Below are 24,691 nucleotides of genomic sequence, written 5' to 3' on the forward strand. Positions count from 1 at the left end.
GTGATGAAATAACAGGAAGAGGTGTGCCTCCCGCTTCCCGCACCCTCCCAAGGGTCCTTGTTTGTCACACGGCCCTGAAACCAGTCTCCACATTCGCGTCACCTGCGTGTGCCTCTGTTGTGAGTCGTGATGGTCAATGTGTTTTCCTTCTTGTCTTCCAGTCCACCCAGACCGACCGTGTTCATCTCCGGTGTCATCGCCCGGGTAAGAGCCCTTTCATCCCATCGGGGCCTCGGCCCGCGATGTCCTGATTCCTCCTGTCCTTATTCAACCCCACTTGTCCACCCAGGTCCGGAGGTCACTTAATCAATCGCCCCCTGTCCATAGAGCGTGCTTCTGCGCATGCGCCCGTCAGGGGCAGATGGGACGGTGGTGATGCGGAGCCTGAGCTGGTGCAGCTGCCTCCCCTCTGTCCTCGCCCGTCTCCGTTCTCTTTAGGCTCAACCAGGGTCGGCAAAGGGTTTCAGGGTGATCTGTGAGCTGAGACTGTTTTTACTTTTAAATGGTTGAAAATTTGAAATAAGAACTGTATGGTGTGACGTGAAAGGTACACGGACTTTAAATTCCTGTGTCCATGGTTAAAGTTTTAGTGGCGCACAGCCTTGCTGTTCATGGATGTGTATCATCTATGGTCCTCTCGTGCTGCACTGGCAGAGTGCAGAGAGTATGACCTGAAAAGCCTAAGATACTTACTATCTGGCCCGTTGCAGAAGATAGTTGCCGCCCTCTGAACCAAACTGATGGGTTTGGGTCACTCTCTTTGCCTTTCAAGAGCCCCCTCTTCTTGTGAGACCTAACGGTTTTGTAACCGCAGACCTCCCCCCAGCAAGCCCCCCTTTGGGGGACGGTGCACTAATTCCATCCATTGATCTGCGGCTCACAGCCCATTCGAGCCCTTAGCATATGATGTGTAAAGAAAATGCCACTGTTGGGGACGGCTCAGCACAGCCATCCAGGGACCTGGGACAGACGGAGGGCACATCTACTACCTGCGAGGAAATTAAATGCCCGCACAAATCTGAGGTCACCCCACAGCTCAGCCACCATGGCTCTGTCCTGCCCGGGGTGGGCTGGACCCCAGCCCCTGTCACAAACGCACATGAAGGCAATTCCTGCCTGAAAAACAGCCGGGTACCTCCTCTGACACTCGGCTGGTTGAACCTGGCTTATCGCACAGCTTCCAGCCCTGCCCTGTGTGTTTCCTTCCCAACAAGCACTCCAGGCCCAGCTCGCAGCTGTGGCAGCAAATCTGAATTTAAGACCCTGGATTTGGTTCTGTCTTGCCCCTTAATTCAAAAAAAATCACAAGAACTGTTCTAGCAGAAGAAAGCCATCCAACACCCAGCTTAGTTCTGAGTGAGTCACACATACGGTACCTGATTCCATGGCGTGGCGGCAGAGACAGCGAGCTTTCTCACCTTCTGGAAGGGACACGGGCCTGGGTGCCTGCTTGGGCTCTCCAGAGAGCTTCAGGAGCCCCAGCAGTCCCAGGAGACAGGCTGCTACCTGCCGGCAGGTTCCCCACTCCATCACCCACCCGCCCCGTCCCCAGAGGGAAGCCAGGAGATGCTGGCTTTGCGTCTCACTTCACGTACTCGCTCAGCTGTTCACGGTTGATGAGCCAGTGCTTTCTGTGTCTCCCGCCAGGGCGACAAGGACTTCCCCCCGGCGGCAGCCCAGGTGGCCCACCAGAAGCCCCACGCCTCCATGGACAAGCACTCTTCCCCGAGGACACAGCACATCCAGCAGCCTCGCAAGTGATGGCGAGGACCCAGCGCCCTCACCAGCCGGGCCTCAGTTCCCCGACACTTGGTATTTCCCCAGCAAAGAGAACTGGTATTTTCTTCAAGACACTGCTCCATTGGGAAATTTAAGACAGAGCCAAGCGCCCCTTCCTTTGCCTTGAATTTCCATATCTAAAGCTAGAATCAGACCCCAAGGCTTGTTTCCAGGGAGTCCTGGCAGGTGTTGTCTGCGAATCACTGTGGCGCTGCAAGTGCCATTAGCAGAACTTGCTAAGACTTGAGTGAAATGGAATCGTTCAGAGTTTAGCTTCAGTTCCGGTTTATCAATTGCCCTGGACTTAGAAACAAGTGGGCACAAATTTGGGAGGGTTAGATCAGGTCAGGGGAAAACTCAGTCATTTCATGCTTTTCGGTAAGAGGACAATAAAGTCTTAATACCTAGTGGGGAGAGAAAGAGATGAGAGCGTTAATTACAGAAAAACTGAGCAGGGGAGACTTTTGCAACAGGCAACAGCCTCACTGCATTTCTCTCCTTTGTGTGACGAGGGATCCCAGCACAGGGCGTCACCAAGCACTCCCAGGGAAACCAGGGAAAAGCTTACAGCTTTGAAAGGGCTCTTTCATTCCAGGGGTCATCTTGCTGAAAAATTTGCCCAGAGGGAATACTTCCAGAATGAGGTCTCTCAGTGTGGGTCCCAAGTCCTGCATTGCCCCACCATCCAGACAGGCTTGCCGCGAAATCAAGGCAAACCTTCATTTTTTCAGTGATCACCTCTCGAGCTGCTCTTGAGCTCTGGGAGTGATCACTGACCAGGTGGAGGAGCAGATGCCTAGCTAATTCTGGAACACTAGAGCAAAAGCCTTGACCACGTGGGAAGACGAGACGAGAACCTGCCCTTTGTCTCCCTAGGGCAGAGTAGAACTACCACGTGCCATTTGAGCTAGAAAAGCCTGTTTGTCCATCAGTCGAAGTATCAGGAACTCCCTCTGCCCAAGGGCACAGGTACCTGGGCCCGTGTTCACTTGGGCCTCTCAAGTTATCCTATGCTTTCTGCCCGGGTTTCCTACCCAGAGCTGCCTTAGACTGCTCGCTGGCTGATGGCTATTGGGTGCTCTGCTTTTCTGAAAAGCCAATGGGCTCGTTTACTCAGATGTTCAAATCTCCCGGAGCAGATGCTTTGGGAGAGGGTGCAGCCCAGCTGGCGCGCTTGCCAGCGTGGTGTTTGCCGCGGGGTCAGCAGTGGGCACACCACAGCCTTTCTGATGCCCTTTCCAGCTCCACATCCGTGACTGGGAAAGGTGACACAGACCTAGCAGACCCAGCTCTCACCTGTCCCTAAGGAAAAAGCTGGCCCGCAACATTTGGTTTCCCATCTCACTGACTTGCGGCAGCCGGGGTCTCACCCTCAAGGCACCGTGTAGTCACCTCTCATACTTCTTAATCGCTGAGATGTTGCTAAAAACTGAGGCTGGCTTTTAGAGATGCAGACAGGGCGGGCAGCCTCCTCCCAGCCGTCTCCTGGAGCCGGCATCTCAGAAGGATGCTGAGAGCAGGCAGCACTAGGTCAGTCTGTGGACCACTGCACCCCCTGCTGCAGAAATGAAGACGCACCCCTGATACTTTTTAGTGTGGCAGCCAGGACTGCCATGCTGTTTCCCAAGGTGCATTCTTCTTGTCCTTTTAGCTACATCTGGCATGTATCTGTAGATCACTGAAAGCAAAATGTTCTTCTGAATGAGTTTATCAATGGTTAACCTCAAGAAGAATAACGATTATAATAAAGCGCCTGCATTTCTTCTCATGGTTTGTTTTCTCTTACATCTCAGAGACTTTTCCTTCTCATTTTACTGGGGTTGCCAGATGGTTTCAATAGAAATACGAACGTGCAAAAACGAGGGGTGTTTTCACAAACTGTTTCCCAGACACAAAGCCAAACTATTGGACAGCAGGCACCTTGAGTCTAATCGTCTACTTTAAAATGTCATAAAATGGAAAAGCTTCATGCAGTGGATTAAAACGCATTCCTTGGGTTCAGCAGCTGGCCCCGTGCTGGGAAGGCCCTTTGGGAACAGACTTAGAAGGAATGATTAGTAGTAAGCCCGGGGATGGCTGTATGCAGCTTTTGATAAATAAGCTAATTTATCCAAAGGTCTTCTGGAAGCTTTATGATCAGGATGAGAAAATAATCACAATCACGAAACCTCAAGATCCAGAATCAGAGTACAGATTTGAGTTGGGAGAGACTCTGAGGTGTTTTCACCTGATGAGGACCTCGGGGGGCAGCCTGGCAACCCTGAGCCTGGGGATGCAGGTATGGCCAGAGTCTGCATCTCCCAACAAGCCTCACCTCTCCTTAGCCCTTAGGGTCACCTCTGGGCCCTGCAGTTTGTATTCATGCGTCCAACTCCCTTACTGTTGGGTTGGCCAAGAAATTCGTTCAGGTTTTTTTCTGTAACATCTTACAGGAGAACCCGAATGAACGTTTTGGCCAACCCAATAACTTGAGGATGGAATGAGGGTCTTATGCATTCAGTGTCACTGGGTAGAGAGTTGTTCTCGGTACATAAATATGAATAGAAATGCCAAACACACACTCACCGTGGAGCAGAATCCCCCCTCCACCCCAGAGTTTGCACATTGTTACTGACGTCATTGTCACCCAATGTCACGTCAATGTTAGTTCCCCATTGCCGCCATAACAAAGTACCACACACTGGGTGGCTTAAAACCATGGAAATGTGTTACCTCACAGCTCTGGATGCCAGAAGTTTGCAGTCAAGGTGTGGGCAGGGCCATATTCCCCCAGAAGGCTCCAGGCGAGGGTCATTCTCGGCCCCTTCCGCTTGTGGCAGCTGCTGGCAATGCTTGGCGATCATCGACTTGTCGCAGCATAAATCCAGTCTCTGCTTCTGTTGTCACATGGATGTCTTCTTGTGTATCTGTGTCCAAATTTCCTTCCTCTTCTAAGGACAACGGTCGCTGGACCAGTGCCCACCCTGATCCAGTGTGACCTCATCTCAACAAATTAGATCTGCAAGGACCCTGTTTCCAAATAAGGTCGTATTCACAGACACTAGGGGTTAGGACCCGAAATAGTGTCTTCTGGGAGAGACACTATTCAACTCAGGACATCAACCATATGCTGAAACGCCAGAAACCTAGCTCCCAGCTCACACCATTTGAACAGCTGTTCATTTGGTAAATTGCTTTCCTGAATGAGCTTTACTATGAGAAGGCTTCACCCGCCACAGGTTTTGTTACAGTGTTGCTGGCCACCGAGCAGTCAAAACCTGTGTGCAGGGGTAAGGGGAGGAGAGCAGGGCAGAGGTGCCAAGGGAATGGTGCCCCCAGGCTACAGGGGGCTGTCTACCCCCGGTTTCAGTAGCTCCTGAGACTGCAGCTCTCAACTGCACGTGTCCTCAGATCAGAGTCACCGTGTTTCTACAGCCTACATCTTGTCTTTTGTAAGAGTGCTGCATGGGCAGTGGTCGTCCCATATTACAGATGGGAAGACTGAAGCTCGGTGCCCAGGGTCCAGAGTCATTGTTAGCCAACACTTGTCCAGGGAAGATACACAAATGGCCAATAAGTACCTGAAAGATGCTCGATATCATGAGTCACCAGAGAGATGCAAATCGAAATCACAGTGAGATACCACTTCACACCCACGAAGATGGCTAGGATCAAAAATCCAAATAATAACAAGTGTCGATGAAGATGTGGAGAAATCAGAACCCTCATACTGTGCCTCATGCAGAGAATGTAAAATGGCGCAGCCCTTGGGAAAACAGCCTGGCAGTTCTTCAAACGATCAAACATAGAGTTACCATGTGACCCAGAATATCTATTCCTAGGTATATACCTGAAAGAAATGAAAACAAGTGTCTATGCAAAAACTTGTACACAGATGTTTAGGACAGCATTACATATAACAGCCAAAAGGTAGAAACAACCCAAATAGGTCCATCAACTGAGGAATGAATAAACAAAATGTTGTATATATACACACATACATACACACACACACACACACACACACACACACACACACGCAAATGGAATATTATTCCACTGTAAAATATTATTCCATTATTTGGCCATACAAAGGAATGCAGTACTGATATACGGCGCAATACGAGTGGACCTTGAAAACATTATGCTCGGTGAAAGAAGCCAGCCACAGAAGACCACGTATTATACGATTCCATTTACGTGAAATGTCCAGAATAGGGAAATATCTAGAGACAGCAGCTGCTCAGAGCTGGTGAGCGGGCAGGGAGGATACAGGGGGTGAGAGCTAAAGGAAACGGTTTCTTTTTCAAGTGATGGAAATGTTCTAAAATCAACTGAGAGGATGCTCGCACATGTCTGTGAATATGCTAGACCCATGGAATCGTACACCTTATGGGAGCCGTAAGGAAGTCACCGGTAACTGTAAAGTGATGGGGGGGGGTGCTTGAGGAAGGGTGTGGGGTGGTGGGCTTTGCACTGCGGCAGCCTCACACCTGCCTGGTTCACACCTGGCCCCTGCTGGAGCGAGAAGTTCCTTAACTAGCATCTCTGGACCTCAGTTCTCCGCCTGTCTAAATGGGCCATTTTGTATGCAGTGTCTTGTAAACATGAAAAGAAAATTGTGGATACTAACCTCCTGGTTAACATGGAAACCAGTATCAGTAGAACAGGGCTTCCAACACGGACAACATGCTGGGATGGTGCAGAGACTGTGGGTTAGCAGGGAGAGAAGATTCCAGAAGGGGATGGTTGGATCAGTGCCAGTCTAGACTGTGTGCCGGAACAGCAGCAAGGAAGCACAGAGGAGGCCAGAGGCCCAGTTAGTGGTCAGTGGAGCGGGGACGGGCATCCTGAGGACCAAAGGACCCTCTGCGGACCCCGTGTGACCCAGAGGTCGACAAGGCTGGCTTTTGCCCCGGCTCCTGCACGCTGTGCCCCCGTCTCTGGGCTCATGTCACCCCGGTACAAACAGTCCTTGAATGGTTTCGGCAAGAAGTCCCCTCACAGCTTACAAGCGTTACCAGATCAAGTCCAGCCTTGAGAGGTTATTGAGCGGAGCACATCGTCTTCCCATGCCACCGCCTCACCTGGCCGCCGCCCCTGGGACCCAGAGCCCCGTGCCCACCCAGGGTCACCCGGGAAGCAGACACCCCCTTGCCAAGCCCCCGGTGGGCCATGTGTGAGGCCCACTGCTGCCCTGGCCAGACCTGGGGAGACCAGCTCCCTTCTTGGCATGTGCCCTCCTGGGGGGCTGAGAAGCCGTGGGACATTTCCTCCCTGGGTCCAGAGAGAAAGAACTGTGCTGGTCCTCAGGTCCACGCCTGCGGCATCGATGCCTGCCAGCTTCAGAGGACGCCTCAGCTGCACCCTCAAACCAGAGTTAGCCCCTGATGGAGCTGTGCGAGCCGGCGGCACAGCCTGGGAGCAAGCATGCGCCCTCAGAGTCCATGCCCACGTCCCCACTCGGTACCTGCAGGACCTGGGCAGCTGGGTTTTCTTCTCGGCGCCCAGCTTCATCACCAGCAAGAGGAACCCTCCAGAACCTCCCTGATGGGGCTGCACGAGCATTCAGTTGATGTTAACTTACCATCATTATTGTGGTCGTTGTTCGTTTATGATGTAGGACCAGAGACGCCATGAGACTCCACCCGATTAAAGCACATGCCTGGAGTCTGAGGGGCAGGTGCAAAGGAAACCCGGCCCTGAGATGAGCGTTTTGCACACACTAATAGGTTATGCTGACTCAAGCGTGCACCAGCGCGCGCCAGCCTGAAACGAGCCTGCTCCCGGACCTGGTCCTGGCTCTTCCACAAGCCAGGTGTGGATGCAGTGAGCCCGTGTGTGCTCAGGAGAAAGGCTGCAGGTGTGACAGGCCCACGTGACGTGGAGGGACTGCCCGACCCCTATGGGCAGCGGGCTCGGGCACCCCGAGAAAGGGCAGCGGGGAGGGCCTGGGGGGCGGGAGATACTGCCAGACCCAGAGGGTTTTTAATCAATGAATTCTTTTTGAAACATCTGCCTCTTGCCTCTGCAGTCTGTGGGGTTCTTCTGTGGTCCTGCAGCTTTTTCTAACTTCACAGCTGCCATGCTGGTTAAATGCTTCCCTCTACAAACCCCAAAGTAAACTTTTCTTCCCCAAGACTTGGCATGCTGCTGCCTCTGCAGTATAAAAACAAAAACAAAACAAAAAACCAAGCATTTCGTAAACCCTCCCAGGAGGCGTCTACAGCCTTACGCTCCTGAAGAGCGGAGAGAAGGTGAGGGGATGGTGGCAGTTAACAGGAAATGCTGGGCACTGGAAATAGCCTCAGCAGTTGTATTAGCCTGGTTCTCCATAGAGACAGAGCAACAGGGGATGGGTGATAGATGGATGGATAGATGGATGGATAGATGGATGGATAGATAGATGGATAGATGGATGGATAGATGGATGGATAGATGGATAGATGGATAGATGATAGATGGATAGATGATAGATAAATCGATAAATGGATAGATGATAGGTAGATAGATAGATGATAGATGGATAGATGATAGGTAGATAGGTGATAGATGATAGATACATAGATAGATGATAGGTAGATAGATATAGATGGATAGATGATAGATATATGATAGATATAGATATAAAGAACTAGGTAGATGATAGATAGATGGATAGATAGAATAGATATAAAGAAGCAGGTAGATAATAGATAGATGGATGGATAGATAAAGAGATTTAAAGAATTGGTTCATGTGATCATGGAGGCTCACAAGTCCAAAATCTTCAGGGTGGGCCAGCAGGGAGAAGAGCCAATGCAGTTCAAGTCCAAAGGCATTCTGCTGGCAGCTTTCACTCTTCTCTGAGGAGGACAGTCTTGTGTTCTCTTCAGGCCTTCACGTGATTGGATGAGGCCCACCTACATTATGGAAGGTAAACTGCTTCACTCAGAGTTCACTGATTTAAATGTGAATCTCAACCAAAAACACCCTCACAGAAACATCCAGAATAGCGTTTGACCAAATATCTAGGCATCTTGGCCCAGCCAAGTTAACACATGAAATGAACCATGACAGGAGTTCCCTGTAGCTCATTTTTCTTGGGATCCTTGAGCATCTTGGATCTGTTTTTACTTTGACCATGTGGGAGCATCTGCACATGTTCACTACATTCTTTTTTTTTAATTTTTTTTGTATCTTTTTAAATTTGTGGCTGTGTTGGGTCTCCGATGCTGCACGTGGGCTTTCTCTAGTTGTGGTGAGTGGGGGCTACTCTTCATTGCAGTGCACAGGCTTCTCATTGTGGTGGCTTCTCTTGTTGCGAAGCACGGGCTCTAGGTGCGCGGGCTTCAGTAGTTGTGGCGCACGGGCTCTAGAGTGCAGGCTCAGTAGTTGTGGCGCACGGGCTTAGTTGCTCTGCGGCATGTGGAATCTTCCCAGACCAGGGCTCAAACCCATGTCCCCAGCATTGGCAGGTGGATTCTTAACCACTGCACCACCGGGGAAGTCCACATCTTTACTACATTCTGTCTGAGCAACATTTAGCTTGCTCTTCCAAACAGACATTCTAAAATTCGATTAAAGGCATTCATGACAAGAGAAAATAGTTTTTCCCTCATCCTCCCTTTTAATCCTAAATATTATTATAAATCCAACTGCCATGCTTTAAGAAAAATCCCATTTGTCCACTAGAAAAGACCCAACATGATCTAATATAATGAACTCATATAATCTGGAGGATTTGGACTCTACCCAGGAGCCTTGAACGAGCTTTTTGATTACATTTCAGCTTTGTCATTCTGTGCTGCCGAGGGTCACCTAAAAAAGAGAGTTCAACATTTTATAGCACAAGGGCTCAGCTTCTGTGCAAATTAACCAGAAACCTCTTTGTGTCATTCTTTAAACAGAGATGCATTGAGAGCATGTGACGCGCTTGGAGTATTAGTAAGGATCTTCATTATGAAGATCTCTAGGGCAGTGATTTCCACCGGAAGGGTGGGGTGCGTGGGCAATGTTAGCCCCAGAGAACACCGGGTGATGTCTGAAGACATCTTTGGTTGTCACAACTGGGGATTAGAGAGGAGGGGGATGCTAGCAGGTAGCATCTAGTGAGTGGAGGCCAGGGATGCTCATACAAATCCTACCATGTGCAGGACTGCCCCTGCAACAAAGAAGTATCCAGACCAAAACGTCAGCAGTACCGAGGTTGAGGAACTCTATTGGTCCTGTTCTTATAGTAATGCAATTAAACAATTAAAGGCAAATTCCCCTCATCCTTGAATCTTGAAAAAAGTTTTACATGTGTGTCAATGACAAGGGCACATTTCGTGGAAGCAGCTAAGGTAGCTCAAGCTTGTTTATGCTTTTCAGTCCCTGGAGCAGAAAACAACCAATTGCTATGATGCAGATTTGCTCCTGGATGCAATGGAAAATTCTAGATAAAGCAAGTCTTTTCCTCCAGGGAGAGCGTGCAACAGCTCTACAGCATAATGAGTGTTTTCTCAGACACTGATACAAAGAGGAGCAGAGATGAGTTTCCCTGGGTGGCTTCACTCACCCAGGACAGTCGGGACAGACTCTCAGCCTTTTGGCTCAGCTACTTTCATGTTCTCCAGAGAAGATCTATATAGACACTCCACTCCAAACAATTGCAGCCTATTTTCCAAAATGGACCGAGTGTGTCTCAAACTGATTAACCTCAGAGCTATCAGTAAGCACAGCGGAGCAGGAAGCAGAAGAGGAAAATGAGTCTCTGCAGAGCCAGCGGCTAAGCCTGACTCGGCGGAGGGGAACCTTGCGTGGGTGAAGCTTGCCTTCAGCCCGGGTCTGTGTCCTCATCCTGTATCCCTGTCTCCTAGCATAGCTCCCACTCCCACCCCTCTGCTTCCCCTCCTCAAATCCTTGTTTCTATCTCAGAAGGACTGAGGCTAGCTGTGAACTCTTGGGAATGTGGCCATTTCTTTCCCCTGGAACTTACCCATAACCCCACACTACCTAGATTGTAGACCTGGGAGGCTGACATCCCTCGGTACTGAAAATGTTCAATGACTTGGTTCTACCTTTAGCTGCACCATGTACCACTAGATTACATCACAAGGCATATAAAAAACAAATTTCATGGAACAAAAGTTTGCAGAAGTCACATGCTTTGTCACAAAATTCTCTACCTTGGGTGCCAAGGATGCTGACGCCTCTGTACGTCAGTTGGCTAGCAACTGTCAGGTTCAGTCACCTCCCAAAAGCATGACTTGTCAGGGTGCCATTACTAATGGGGGAAGCCGTGTGGGACTCCCCAAGTCATTTCGTGTAAATGAGCAGTACTTTCAGCTGGGGGAAGACTCATCTCAATCCCCGTCACCAAAGTTAACAAGCATCAGATGTATCATATCAGAACCAGAAAGGCTTTTAAAGTGTTTGTGGTTCCCGGACCTTCTCAGCCTATCTGAAAACTGGAAAGCAGAGTGCTGTGGGTGAACACCCATCCTCACCTAATGGGACCAGTGTGAGAAACCCACATCCTGACCAGTGCCACCTCTCAGCCAGATACACACTAGACCTAAGAAAGGAGATTTTAAGAGTAGAAAGGATCTCTGAACAAACACAACAATAACCAAAAAAAAAACCCCAAACCATAGACAAAACCTAAGAAACAGTGTTTGGGGTAACCATAGTGAGGTTTCCATACAGCATAATAAGGGAACCCCCTCAAATTACATATAATGTCACGTCATGTATACTTAACAGCCCTTGGCCCACCTTGCCAGTTAAACTAAGTAATAAAGTCCCTCATATATTTATTGTTTGGGTTTCACAGCTAAAACTTTTTCTGACTTAATACTAATTTTTTTCAGCTTAATAGGGTAAGTCATTTAACTATCCTCATAAAGGCTCTTAACATATCAAAAGGATCTCCCAGAAAAAGTTTTCCTACGAAACAACAACAAAACCAAAGATTATTAATTTTTAGGCACAAAACTGCAACATCTAAGAATGAGAACTGGCGTTAGTTTGATAAACAAGTAGTTTTCAAGGACAATTAGATAACCTGAACATAAGAAGACATGATAAATGGGCATTTACTAATTAACACTTTGTTTAAACTATATAAACTTAACCAGAGTGACTATTTTCATGAATCACAAAAGCATCCAAGTAGACAGATTACCCACAGGAAGAGATTCTGAGCCTAAATCGCCGTCATCACCACCATCATCCTCATCACCTTCACCACCACCCCCACCACCATCATCATGACCACCACCATCATCATCACTATCACCATCACCATCATCCTTATCACCTTCACTACCCCCACCACCACCATCATCATGACCACCAACATCATCATCACCATTATCATCATAATTCTCATCACTTTCACCACCTCCACTATCATCACCACCACCACCACCATCATCCTCATCACCTTCACTACCCCCCCACCACCATCATCATGACCACCACCATCATCATCACTATCACCACCACCATCATCATCACCATTATCATCATAATTCTCATCACTTTCACCACCTCCACCATCATCACCACCACCATCACCAACACCACTATCACCATCATCATTACCACCAACATCATCATATCACCACCATCATCATCACCATCATCACCACCACTGCCATCCTTCTCACCTTATTGAGCATTTACTATGTACCAGGAGCTCATAGCAACTCTACTTAGTAGACATTGTTATTATTGCTATTATACAGATGAGGAAACTAAGGCCTAGTGTGGTAAAAATAATGTATGTAAGTAGTAGATGGCAAAGCTAAGATCAATCTGACACCAACTCCTATGCTTTCCACCACCAACCTTTAAAGACCAGAACACTCCACTGTCATTTCCACACTTAATCCATCCCCCACCCATCTGATTTCCATTGCCACCCTCTGACCACCAGCCCATCTCTGGTGTCCTCTGTCTCCTTACAGAAGAGTTCAGATGTCCCTCTGCTTACACAGTTCCCATCAACCAGCAAATGTCACGCCAGGTGACAGTAGGGCCCTCAGAGTTGGAGGAACAGTTAGGTGCTCTGGTTGTCAAACCCTGATTGGCACCTCAGAGATGTCTAGGTGCTGCTCTCAGGATGGGTAACCCTAGGAGAAATTCGAAACCCATTCCTCTTGAAGGTCTTCATTGGGCCAGATTAGGAAAGGGTAAGTATCTTGAAAGACTAGATTTCACTTTCACTGCATGGAAATCCAGCTCTAAGTTCTCCTCCTGAGGATGGACCTCTTAGCCAGGTTTCACTTATGCTCTGGGGAGAAATCCATTATATATCCTTGGGGCTACCCTTCTTCCTTCTCACCGTGGTTGGAAAGATCTTGACCCAGACAGTCTGGGACACTGTTCTGGGCACTGAGGACACCACAGCAACTAAGTCAAGCACAAGTCATAGAGTCCACTAGACCACGATTGCAGCGTGAGCTGAGATCACCTCTCCACCTGCTCGGAGACCATGTGTGGTCTGAGGCACCTCACCAGAACTGGGGCTCACACAGGGCCTGGGGCTGAAGGGCTCTGGCCTGATTCTCCCTGGGGAGGATTCTAGCACTCAGAAGGCCTTTCAAACATGCATCTCGCCTCATCCCCACTGCAGGCCATATTATGCTGATCTACCTTCCATAGGGAGTCACTGGGGTTCTGGAGAGACATTCCTGATCACCTGCTGGGCATGGAGGCAGAGAAGAGATGGAGAACCCTTGAGGACTGTCAATCAAGGTCATGAGCACGGAGTCTGTGCTCAGAGTGGCCCCCAGCATCCCTCTGCCCGGGATGGGCACCAGGCAGGGTGTGTAGCATTCACACAGAGACCCATTCTTCTGTAAGGAAATGACTACCCTGCCAGGATCACAAAGAAGACATGTAGCAAAGCCAGGACCAGACCTTTGTCTGTCTGTCTCCAGAGACCCTTCCCCACACAGCTTTGAATATGCCTACTGTCATTTGGTTGAATGAAGCAAGCCGAGCGTCTTCTTCCCGTATGCTTTTCTGGGAGGAGAGACAGGCTGAGTCTGATACAGCAGAGTATTTTCCACATTGCTGCTTCTACCGAGCCGATTTAGCTCATTTCCGGCTGTCATTTAACGTTCTCCTAGTTAAACACCAGCGCCCTCATCAACAGGATCTAATCAGCAGTGTCCCAAGAGGCATCTGGTAGCAGGACAGCCACCATCACCCCCCGCAGCCAGTGGGAAGCAGCTGATGGCCAGTCAGTTCCGTGACTCCCGGGCAGATGAAGTGAGGGCTGCACGGCTGCCCCAGGTGTGTTTCAAGCTTCCTCCAGCCCCTGCTCATATCCCAGGAACAGAGCTCGGGCCCCAGGAACGACCTCCTGAGACGCACAGAGAGCAGCTCAGAAGGCAGCACAGCCCAAACGGGGAGACCCTCGATACCCTGGATGACAGTCCTCAAGGCTGTCCCGGGGCGGAAACGGAGAGTGAAGTGAGGCTCTTTTCTCTCTGGTCCTGCCTCCGTGGGGTGTAGGGGCTTTGGTGTGGAGGACACTAAGTACATTTGGTGCAGGAACCAGCTGTAACCATACTTTCAGTCTCAGGATGAAAAGGTTTGGCAGGTCTAGGGTGTGGCCTCTGTAAAGTCAAGGAGATTTCAGAGCCGACAGGAAGCGACTGGGTGGGTGCGGAGATGGGGCGGGGGGAGGGGCAGTGTTCAGAGCGCCACTCACTTACCTGGGAGTCCCACCCATTACGCTAAATGAAGTAAGTCAGAGAAAAACCAATACTGTATAATCTCACTTGTATGAGGAATCTAAGAAAACAAATGAAGAGCAAAAAACCCAGCTCACGTGTACAGAGAACAGACTGGCGGTTGCCAGAGGCAAGACGTGGAGCGGGGTGTGAAACAGGTGAAGGGGTCCAAAGCCACAAACTTCCCGTTATAAAATAATAAGCCATGGGATGTAACGGACAGCATGGGGACTCTAGTGAATAATCCTGTGCTGCGTATTTGAAAGCTGCTAAGGAGAGTAGATCTTAAAAATTCTCAACACAAGGAAAAACATTATAACTATGTGTAGTGACGGATGTGAACTAGACATTGTGGTCATTGTTCTGCGATACCTACAAACAGCAAATCATTCGGTTGTACACCTGAAACCAATATAATGTTTTACGTCCATTATATCTCAATTATTAAAAAAGAAAAAAAAAAAAGAGCTGTCTGGGCACATTAGGTCTTCAGCGCCTCTTCCACACCAGATGGAAACATCCACCACCTGTGGGACTGGTGCCCAGGCAGATGTCAGCAAGCTTTCTCTGTAAAGGTTCAGACAGTCAGTACTTTAGGCTTTGCGAGCATACGGCCTCTGTTACAGCTACTCCACTGTGCCCTGGAGAGTGAAAACCACCATAGACAACATGTCATTGAGTGAGCAGGGCTGTGTTTCAATGCAATTGCATTGACAGAAACAGGCAGTGGCTGGATTTGAAATGTGGGCTGTGGGCCCCAGGCCTAGAGGTGGTGGTCAAGGGCACAGTTGAAGGTCGGCAGCCTCTAGCTGGCATTTAAAGCCATGAGCTGTAGAATGGCCCAGGCAGGGGGGCAGAGAAGGGTCCCCAGGATGGAACCAGCTTCTAGCCTTCAGGGGTAGGGTGGGGCCTAGGGTGGGGGGAAGGGATGGAAATGACATGACCCCCGTGGTCAGCAAGGTGGGAGCGAGCATGAGTGTTGGGTGGGAGCCCGGCAGGTGTGCAGAGTTAGGGAGGGTGCACTCCCAGACTCACAGCGTCTCTGGCTCAGTAGCTCGGCGTGGTGTTGTAGGTGGAATTGTGTCCCCCAAAAGGATTTACTCTAAGTCCCTGTGAATGTGACCTTATTTGGAAACAGGGTCTTTGCATATGTAATTAAGTTAAAACAAGGCCATGCTCGGTTAGGGTGGGCGGGTGCTAATCCAGTGACGGGTGGGTGCTAATCCAATGACTGGTGGCCTTATAAAAAGTGGGAAGTATGTTGGGCTTCCCTGGTGGCGTAGTGGTTGAGAGTCCGCCTGCCAGTGCAGGGGACACGGGTTCGTGCCTCGGTCTGGGAAGATTCCACATGCTGTGGAGGGGCTGGGCCCGTGAGCCATGGCCGCTGAGCCTGCGCGTCCGGAGCCTGTGCTCCGCAACGGGAGAGGCCACAGCAGTGAGAGGCCCGCATACCGAAAAAAAAAAAAAGTGGGAAGTGTGGACACAGACACACAGAAGGAAGCCGGCCATGTGGTGACAGAGGCAGATGGAGGCTGCCACAGGCCAACGAACGCCAAGGATTGCTGGCAACCACCAGGAGCTGGGAGAGGTGAGGCTTCAGAGGGGGCGTGGCCCTGCACCCTCCCCTGGAGGCTTCAGAGGGGCGTGGCCCTGCTGACACAGCGATTTCAAATGTCTGGCCGACCGAACTGCGAGGGAATACATGTCAGTTGCTTGAAGCCGTCCAGGTAATTTGTTACAGCAATCACACGAAACTAATACAGGTTCGGCCTGAGAAGGTGTATTTCTGAAAATTTTCCAAGTGGTGCTGATGCTGCCTGTCCCGGGAACCCCGGCCCTTCAAGCACCATTGCTTTATGCAACCGCAGAGGGCCATCTGCCAGCTCAGGGAGAGCACGAGGGTTGCCCAAATCTCTCTAGAGTCACCTGGAGTCACCTAGAGTCCAGGACTAGGAATGTGTAGAGTTAGAGAACCACAGGCTGGGGCTCAGGACGGGCCCAGCTCCTGCACAGCAGTGGGAGGGAAGGCAGGCACGGGTGGCTTTTTCGACCCCCAACCTATGACCTTTCACCCTACAGAGGGCATCAGGCACTTCAACCAAGGGAGGCCCATTCCAATGGAGTTTGGTCAGGAAGGACATCGAGTCTGCACCTTTCAATGATCACTCAGGTTAGAAGGTAAAAGCTGGTCCCCCAACCCCCAGGGGCAGGGCGTGAAGGGGCCATGGGATGGCTAAGGGACTCCTCTGCTGGGGAGCGGGGACATTCTGTAACCTTTCTCACTGTAGGGTGACAGCTTCCCCATCACAACCCATGTGCCCGAACCCTCTTGTCTCTGATGGCCCAGAGAGGGGTCTTCCTGGTCCAGCTTCTCCACTCAGCTCTTGGCCCTGATAAAGCTTCTAAGAGCTCATGAAAAATTGGTGTCATATCCTTGCAGCTACCTGACTTCTTGATTTTGTGTCACGCTTTTGAAATAGCAAGGTGGATCTGAGTGTCATTTATATACTTATCCAGGAAAATGTATTAACATCTTGTTAGGTTTGGGGGTTGAGTGAGAGCAGTAATGAGCTTGGGCGGGGTGACCAGGCAGATGATGTCGAGCGGGCAGGGTGGCTGCCCCATGCTTGTGATTGGCTGCCCCTGCTGCAGGGACAGTGGCCCCCTGGCACTGGGAGCTGCGGCTGAGCTAACAATTTACCTGAGCAATCTGCACATCAAAGTTGGTTTTGTCGGCAGACTGCGGGTTTTCGGACCACCTTTCACGTCCCTGGCTGGAAACCAGCTAGGTTATCATCAAGGGAGACAGCCGGAGTGACCTGTCGGGAGCCAGTGACCACGTGAAGGGCTGCTTGCAGAAGCCCTCGAGGTCCTCAAGGGGCAACGCTCTTGACTGCACGACTGCACAGCACAGACGCACTGCTCTTGGGGCCGGGCCGCCGGACGGGAAGAGCATCCGTCCATCTGTGCTCCTCAGAGCCTCAGGGTGCTCGACGCAGGTCCAGTCGGTCCTCACTTTTCATGTCAGTTCTCAGATTTTCTTTCTTTTTTTGGCCATACCCCTTGGACTACAGGATCATAGCTCCCCGACCACGGATCGAACCTGGGCCCCCTGCTGTGGAAGCGCGGAGTCCTAACCACTGGACCGAAAGGGACGTCCCTAGTTCTCAGATTTTCTAATAAGGACAGTTCCTGGTATATTACCTTCACATTATTTGTCTTTCACAACAATAAATACAAATAATCTCCAATAACAATCTTGGCCTAGAACAAAACCTTATTTAAAATTTGACATCCTATGTAGGTCCTTAATGATTATGATTCTGGATGAGTAGAATTTAATGACTAAAATTATGGTTTTTAACGTGTCAGACTGCAGATTTTTCAAATGCTGAATAGAACTTCCCAAATAAATAGCTGTTTGTCTTCAGTCCCATCAAAAATTACTGAAAAGATGAATTGTGTATGAATGTCTTTTTAAAAAGTAGCTACAAATCATTAGATAAAACTACAGAAGAAAAATGTTGATTTGGTGTAGGAAAGGCCTTCTTAAATAAGAAATGCAAATATAAACTAAAAAGTTTGGCAAGTTTGACTAAATCAAAATTTAAGACTTACACACGATACCTTAAAGATAAGTGATAAAATGGGAGAAAAAAATGCCAGCTGTGTCAAAGAACTGACTCAACATTTATAGCAAACTCCTATAAATCAGCAAAAATGACACCAAAGGGTAATTTTTTTTAAATGAGAAACAGATATAACAAATTTTTAAAACAAGAAATAAAAAGACACACGAAAAGATGCCCTACTTCACCAGTAACTCAGGCAATTAAAGCGAGATACAATTTCTTAACCATCAGACTGGCAAGCAGCAAGTGCGCTGCAGGGGGAAAGGGGCCTCTTTTGTCCGCCGACAGGTGAATATTCAGCAGGCTTTGAAAAGGGCAACACAGCAGTGACTACTGAAATAAAATTCGTCTTCCCTTCTACCGGCAAGTCCCACTTCTACACGCTTGTCTTAGAGAAACATTCACTCGTGTATACCAATAGGTAAGTCAGATGAAGGCTCTTCATTACTTACAAGTGGTAGGAACTGAAAAGACTGTAACAGTCCATCATGAGGTCATGGTTAAATGTACCACAGTGCAGCTCTCCAGAGGAACACTACACGGCAATCCACAAGAACACTGGGTGAGGCTGTGTATGCCACACTGCACATCACACGAAGGGGAGGAAACATTAAAAATAATACATTTCATCACACGAAGGGGAGGAAACATTAAAAATAATACATTTCATCACACGAAGGGGAGAAAACATTAAAAATATATTTCTATGTCAAACAGAGAAAAGACAAATATCATGATATCACTTATATGCGGAACCTAAAAAAAATGATACAAATGAACTTATTTACAGAACAGAAATGGACCCACAGACATGGAAGACAAACTTATGGTTACTAAAGGGGAAGGGGCAGAGGGAGAAATTAGGAGCTTGGGATTAACGGATACACACTACTACATATAAAACAGATGAACAACAAGGACCTACTGTTTAGCACAGGGAACTGTACTCAGTTATCTTGTAATAACCCATAATGGAAAAGAATCTGAAAAAGTATATATATATATATATATATATATATATATATATATATACTTTACTGAAAAAGTATATCTATATCTGAATCACTTTGCTGTACACCTGAAACTAATACAACATTGTAAACCAACTAATAAAAAATAAACTAAATGAACAAAAAAATTATATTATAAATGTATATATTATATAGTATATAACTATATTATATAACATATTATATAATATATATAATAATAATAATAAATAAATAACAAAACTAAACTTGTTTCTATATACACAGGTAAATAAATCCACAGAAACACAGCTGAAGGATGCCTCCCTACCAGTGGGTACTTCTGAGAAGAGGCAGAATGTAAAGAGATTATTTTAACACGTGCAGAAGTATTCACAGATAGCTCATGAATTTAAAAGTCTTACTTTTGAAATGTGAAAAATAAAAGTGTGTCAGATGAAGGAAGTGCACATCTATTTCGATCAAAATAAGTAACATTAAGAACACTGGTATCATTGTATCATTTTCTAATTTACACACACTTAGGTTTATCCAAGTATCACACCGTTGTACCATAAGACTTTATTTCACAAGTGATTTTAAATTCCGTAGCCAAAACTTCCCCACATTTTTACATGACCCATATCCTTTTTGCTATGTTTTAAACTTTAGATACAGAGTTTGTTAAAAGAGAAGCTAAAAGGGAAAGACACATTCCTTCTGCTGAATAATATATCCTATTCAACTTAAAGATGATTATTAACCTTTTGGGTATCAAGAATTGAAACTGCTGGGGTCACATTTATTTGTAGATCCCCAAATAGCCCTGAGGTCTAAATAGAAAAATATCTTTTATAAACTGTAACAAAACTCTCACCTCAAAATAAAACACTATGAAATTTACACAACTATATCCTTATTCAACATTTTTACAATATCCGGAAATCTACGGGATTTTTAGAAATGACAATGAAAATAGTTTTACATTCAGAAAACAAAGCTTATACCAACATGACATAACCTGAAACCAGGCACCTGTGCAGAGTCCATACAGTTCTTAAGTCACCCTTGTTAAAAACACACATTCTCAGACACCCAATACATGTGAGTCAGAACAAGGATTTGAATGAAGAGAATTCCAATGAGATTAGCTTTGCCTGTTTGTTTGAATGGGGTCTATTATTCAAATTCCTTAGGATGGCCGAGAGGCTCACAGGGCTGCTGGTAACACGGCCAGGTTTATAGCATCCTTTTCTGGTTTTCATCCTGTTTGACAGAGCTGTGAGGTTCCAAACCAGCTTCTAGAACTTCTGCTCAAAAACTGGTGTTAAAGTGCTTCAATGCGACCTCCCAAAATTTCATAAAGCATCAAACCGACACAGGCCACTGCCGTGCCTGCAACCGCTGGTTTCATTTTATTTCTCGTCTTCATTTTCTTCAAAACCAATATAAAGGTGTCCCATTATGATGAAATGATTCTCTCAAAAACCAAACTGTGTTAGTGTTGATTAATTAGAGTACTGATACTTGCGCAGACTTGGGAACATCTCAGTGCCTCCGCAGGGTAAGATGCTGGTTCTGTGGCTAGCCTGGTGCCATGGGGTGAATGCCTGGTGGAGGTCCCCAAGCACCCCCTCTGGATTCTGCCCCTCCACGCCAAGGACGCAGCCAAAAGCAGAGCGACGGCCCAGGCCCGGCTACACAACCTCGCCCAGGAGCTCGTACATGAGCCGCCCAGGCCAACACCACCTTTCGACAAGAAGACCTGCGTTATGACACACTGGCTGCGTTCTGTGCCACAGGGGACACACTGGAGGGCTCCCAGTGGGGGTCTTGGGCTGTCCCATCCTCCACTACATGCCATCAAATCAGGTCACACCAGACATTACCTGGGAGCCACAACGGCAGTCCCCTCTGTGAGCACAAAACCCGGACTCCTTCCTGTGTGTGTGTGTGTGTGTGTGTGTGTGCACACTCACATCACATCACACACCTCCACTTGCAGCTGAGGCCATCAGAGCACTGCAGGGCTGTGCCTTTCACATGAGCCTTATTTCAGGCTGGGTCAGGGTAAGGAGAGTTTTGCATGCAGCCCTGGCATTCAACTGAGTCCCTCAGAAATGAGCTAAATCAAACCAGGCAGTGGTGGTTTTTTGTTTTTTTCCATTTCTTTAAAATAAAACGAAAAACCTCCAGAGGAATTGTTTTAGCCTCTTATTTTAAATGTTAACGAAGAAACACGTGAATTCAAGGGCACAGCCGTGAGTAGCTGATTCAAGAGTTACACGGACGTTTGAAACAAAGTCTAAATGCATGGAGAGGAGAGCAACCAGCGTCTTCAGGAAGAGCTGTTTTGTTGTAAGTTCTTCATGGCAACAGCCCTCCCTCCCGCTGCCATGATTACGTACCCAATGCCAGCTGTTTTCGCAAAGGGGACTTTGTTTTATAAAGGATCCGTCGTGATGGGTCTTCTGCCATTCCTTCCCTAGAAGACCACTGTCCTGCAGGCCCAGCTGAAAGGGGCCCAGCGTGAGCCTGCCGCCGAGGAAACCGAGGACCAGATGCAGACCAGGGCCCTGAGGGATCCTGTGAGCCGGCACCCACAGCCAAATGCAGAATCCAAACAGTCACCCACGTGGGACGAAAAGGCTCGCAAGGGAACACTTGGGTGGCGCGTTAGGATTTCCCCAAATACTGTGAAAAAGAAAAAGTGTGTCAGCACTTCATCCTATAAAAGATAGATTGCGACTAGCAGCTTACAATAGTTCCTGATAAACCTTAGCACTGCAGGGAACACCTGCATTGTATCAGGATGGGAACTGAGCGAGCACAGGTCTCCAAGTGAACCCGGGGGTAAGCGCTGCACCTGACATCCGTCAGGGCTAGAACTCCTTTAGCGGAGCTCAAGTGAATGATGAAAAGACAGTCTTCCATCTTAATGCAGCGTGGATAAGGGGGGAATCCTGTGATCCTGCCAGAGGCCGCAAGAGTCAAATCGTCCCTACTTCTTAGTCTTAGCTCATTTATTGGCCCCTCGGGGGGGTTTACTTCATAATAACTCGGTACCCATGATTCTTCCCTGGAGACAGCAGGCTTTGCATCCACTTCAGGATTGGGGTGTGGCCCCCCTCACGGGATTGTTTCACAGCCTCATCTCCACTCAGCGGACTTCCAGAGACCCGGTCGTCCACAGCACGGAAGGAAGCAGACAGAGGCAGCCTGGACCGGCCACGCTGCATCCACAAATCCCACTTTCCAACTGACATCACATCCTCCACTGCAGAATGAGTGAGTAGCAGGGGTGCCTGAAGTTGAGATGACGAACTACTGCAATTTCCAATCCTATTTCTGAGGCATCTAGTGCCGCCAGGAGCTCGTGGGGAGGTGCTGCAGAAAAAGTCACGAAGGTCCGCAATGTCACGTGTTGCATTTCTCAAAGGTAGCCAAAGACATGCAAGGTCTCTGAATGACGCGGTCATTCCAGCTTTTCCCTCCCCACTCCCAGCGGTGAGCTTGGCGCTCCACTGACTGTAGAACACGATTCACATAAGCAGATAGAAAACACTGTCACTGTCACACCACACACCCCTGGATCAGATGGGGAGGAAACAATTGTAGAGGTAAAAGCGATGAACGGTCCATCTGTGTTGTCACAGCCATCTCTACGTACATAAAGGCTGCAATTTTTTTTTTTAATACAAGGGTTCACATCCACAAGAGGCAACTGAGAGGCACTGAAGTGACTTCACATCCACTCCAAAGCCGTTTCAGCTGCCAGAGTCCCGAGTTTCTAATAATCAAGAAATCTCAACACGAGGGGTGATTCCCAGGCATCTCCCCAGAAAACAGCAAAACTGACATTGTCTTAGAAATACTTCTTCCATCTAGTTTAATCATAACTCACTCAGATATTAAAAAGTATTAAAATATACTTCAACTCTTCCCCTAACTGTATTTATATATAAATCCCTGAGAGGGTACCTGTCAAGTTGAAATTCACTATTTACAGTTAACAGACATCAGGAGTGCAAGCAGACACGGGATCTACAGCAGGGCGGTGCTGTCACCCGCCAGGAGGGCAAACCAAGTCTCCCTCCCTAAAGAAAAAAAGGGGGAAAGTGCGCGGTGGAGGTGGGGGAATTGTGCCAACATTCTGCACAGAAGCAGCGGCGGAATCTGCCGTTCATTCACTCCTGGGTGTTGGGAGGGCACGACATGATAATTCCACAGGGCACTGTTGATCTCTCAGCATTGCCTTGCTTTTCCGCCCTTTTTAGATCTCAGAGTAGTGGTGCCAGGGATGATCAAGGCATTTAGCTAAATCTGGAGCAGAAAACAGGCAAAACAAAGAAAAAGCAAATAAGGAAAAAAGGAGGCAAAGGGGTCAGCAGGGAATGTATGTGGTGACGGAGCTGGGGGGGACACTGCTCATCAGTGCCGCATCCCTGACCGACACTGGAGGGGAGGGAGGAGGGCTGACTCCTTGGTGAGAAAAATGCAGCTAACCATTCAAAGCAACGAAAATACATAAACACGAAAATGATCTCAAAGGATATGGATTGGACTGTCAGGGAAACGGGTGTTTCTCTCCACGTCGGGGACCAGCTTTCATCTCATCCAAGGGGACTTGGCCAACCTCAACTCTTAGACACGAAAGTGATCCAACAGCCAACTACATCAGTGATGCTCAAAGTGGGTCCAGACCTCTGTGCCTTTCTTCTTGTGCCCTTCTGGGATGAGGGAGGAACCCACTAAAATCTGACTTTAAGAGCTGTATTATCGTCACGCCTGTCTCCCACCAGTCTGGGTGCAGCCTGATGGTCTGTTTATTGAGATTTGGGGGAAGGTGAGTGTGAGATGCTCAACTCTGAAGGATGGGGCAGAAGGGGGAGAGTGGCGCTACCCCGCCCACATAATGAGACAGACACGTGCTCATTACCGCATAGCCAGGGAGCACGACTTCCCCTGCGAATCTAGAGTTATAATAAAGAGCTTCCAAACTGGTCTGTAATATTTTAAATCTATGGCTTCTGAGCAGAATAATATTTAAATAAAGTGCTGTTGGTAGTGCATATGTGAGAGAGACTCTGCAACCCAGATGGCCAGAGATTCATTAGAATTTCTCAGTGCTTTGGAGATAACTCCCTCGGAGAGCTCAGGGCCCGGGGCAAATCACATACATGCTCTGCCGAAGGCCCAACATCTTGGAAATTCTACAAAGTCGGCATAAGGGTAAAGTGAAGATCAGGGGCAGTCATCAAAGGAAAAATGAAAGTAATTCCACACCAGGGATTCCTTGGAATTGAATCAGGAGGAGGAAGCAACCCAGCTCACTCCAGGCAAATTTGCCTAAAACATGTTTGCTTAAGTATTCGATTGTAATCCCTGTTTCTCTAAAAAATTTACGCCTGCCCCCATTTCAGCAGTCTGCAGAACACTGGGTTCCTTAGGCTTTTTGCATCTTTTTTACATTTTAAGGATATCTGAATTCAATTTATCTAAGAGCACATACCGTACTTTTGTATTTCTAGTAATAATTTATTAGATTTGCCCCTATTTTCTTAAATACTTTTTTCTTATGTCAATATCTATTTTTCAATATGTTCAAGACTTTGTATACAGT

The 24,691-nt window shown here is 48.1% G+C and overlaps 2 protein-coding genes across 2 annotated transcripts in view; one reads left to right on the top strand and one right to left on the bottom strand.

Annotated features, from left to right (window-relative positions):
* Positions 1 to 1,899, top strand: part of DAP (death associated protein) — a 60,120-nt gene extending 58,221 nt beyond the window's left edge. The window contains exons 3-4 of the mRNA XM_060009663.1: positions 162 to 204; positions 1,648 to 1,899. Coding sequence (XP_059865646.1) covers positions 162 to 204; positions 1,648 to 1,761 — 157 coding nt within the window. The 3' untranslated portion in view covers positions 1,762 to 1,899. The remainder of the gene's footprint in view (positions 1 to 161; positions 205 to 1,647) is intronic.
* Positions 1,900 to 19,635: 17,736 nt separating this feature from the next.
* The window catches only part of ANKRD33B (ankyrin repeat domain 33B), a 93,250-nt gene continuing 88,194 nt past the window's right edge, over positions 19,636 to 24,691 (bottom strand). Inside the window, exon 5 of the mRNA XM_060009664.1 lies at positions 19,636 to 21,762. The gene's annotated coding sequence lies outside the window, so the exon portion shown is untranslated. The remainder of the gene's footprint in view (positions 21,763 to 24,691) is intronic.

Source organism: Delphinus delphis, chromosome 3 (genome assembly GCF_949987515.2).
Source record: "Delphinus delphis chromosome 3, mDelDel1.2, whole genome shotgun sequence".
Classification (NCBI taxonomy): domain Eukaryota; kingdom Metazoa; phylum Chordata; class Mammalia; order Artiodactyla; family Delphinidae; genus Delphinus; species Delphinus delphis.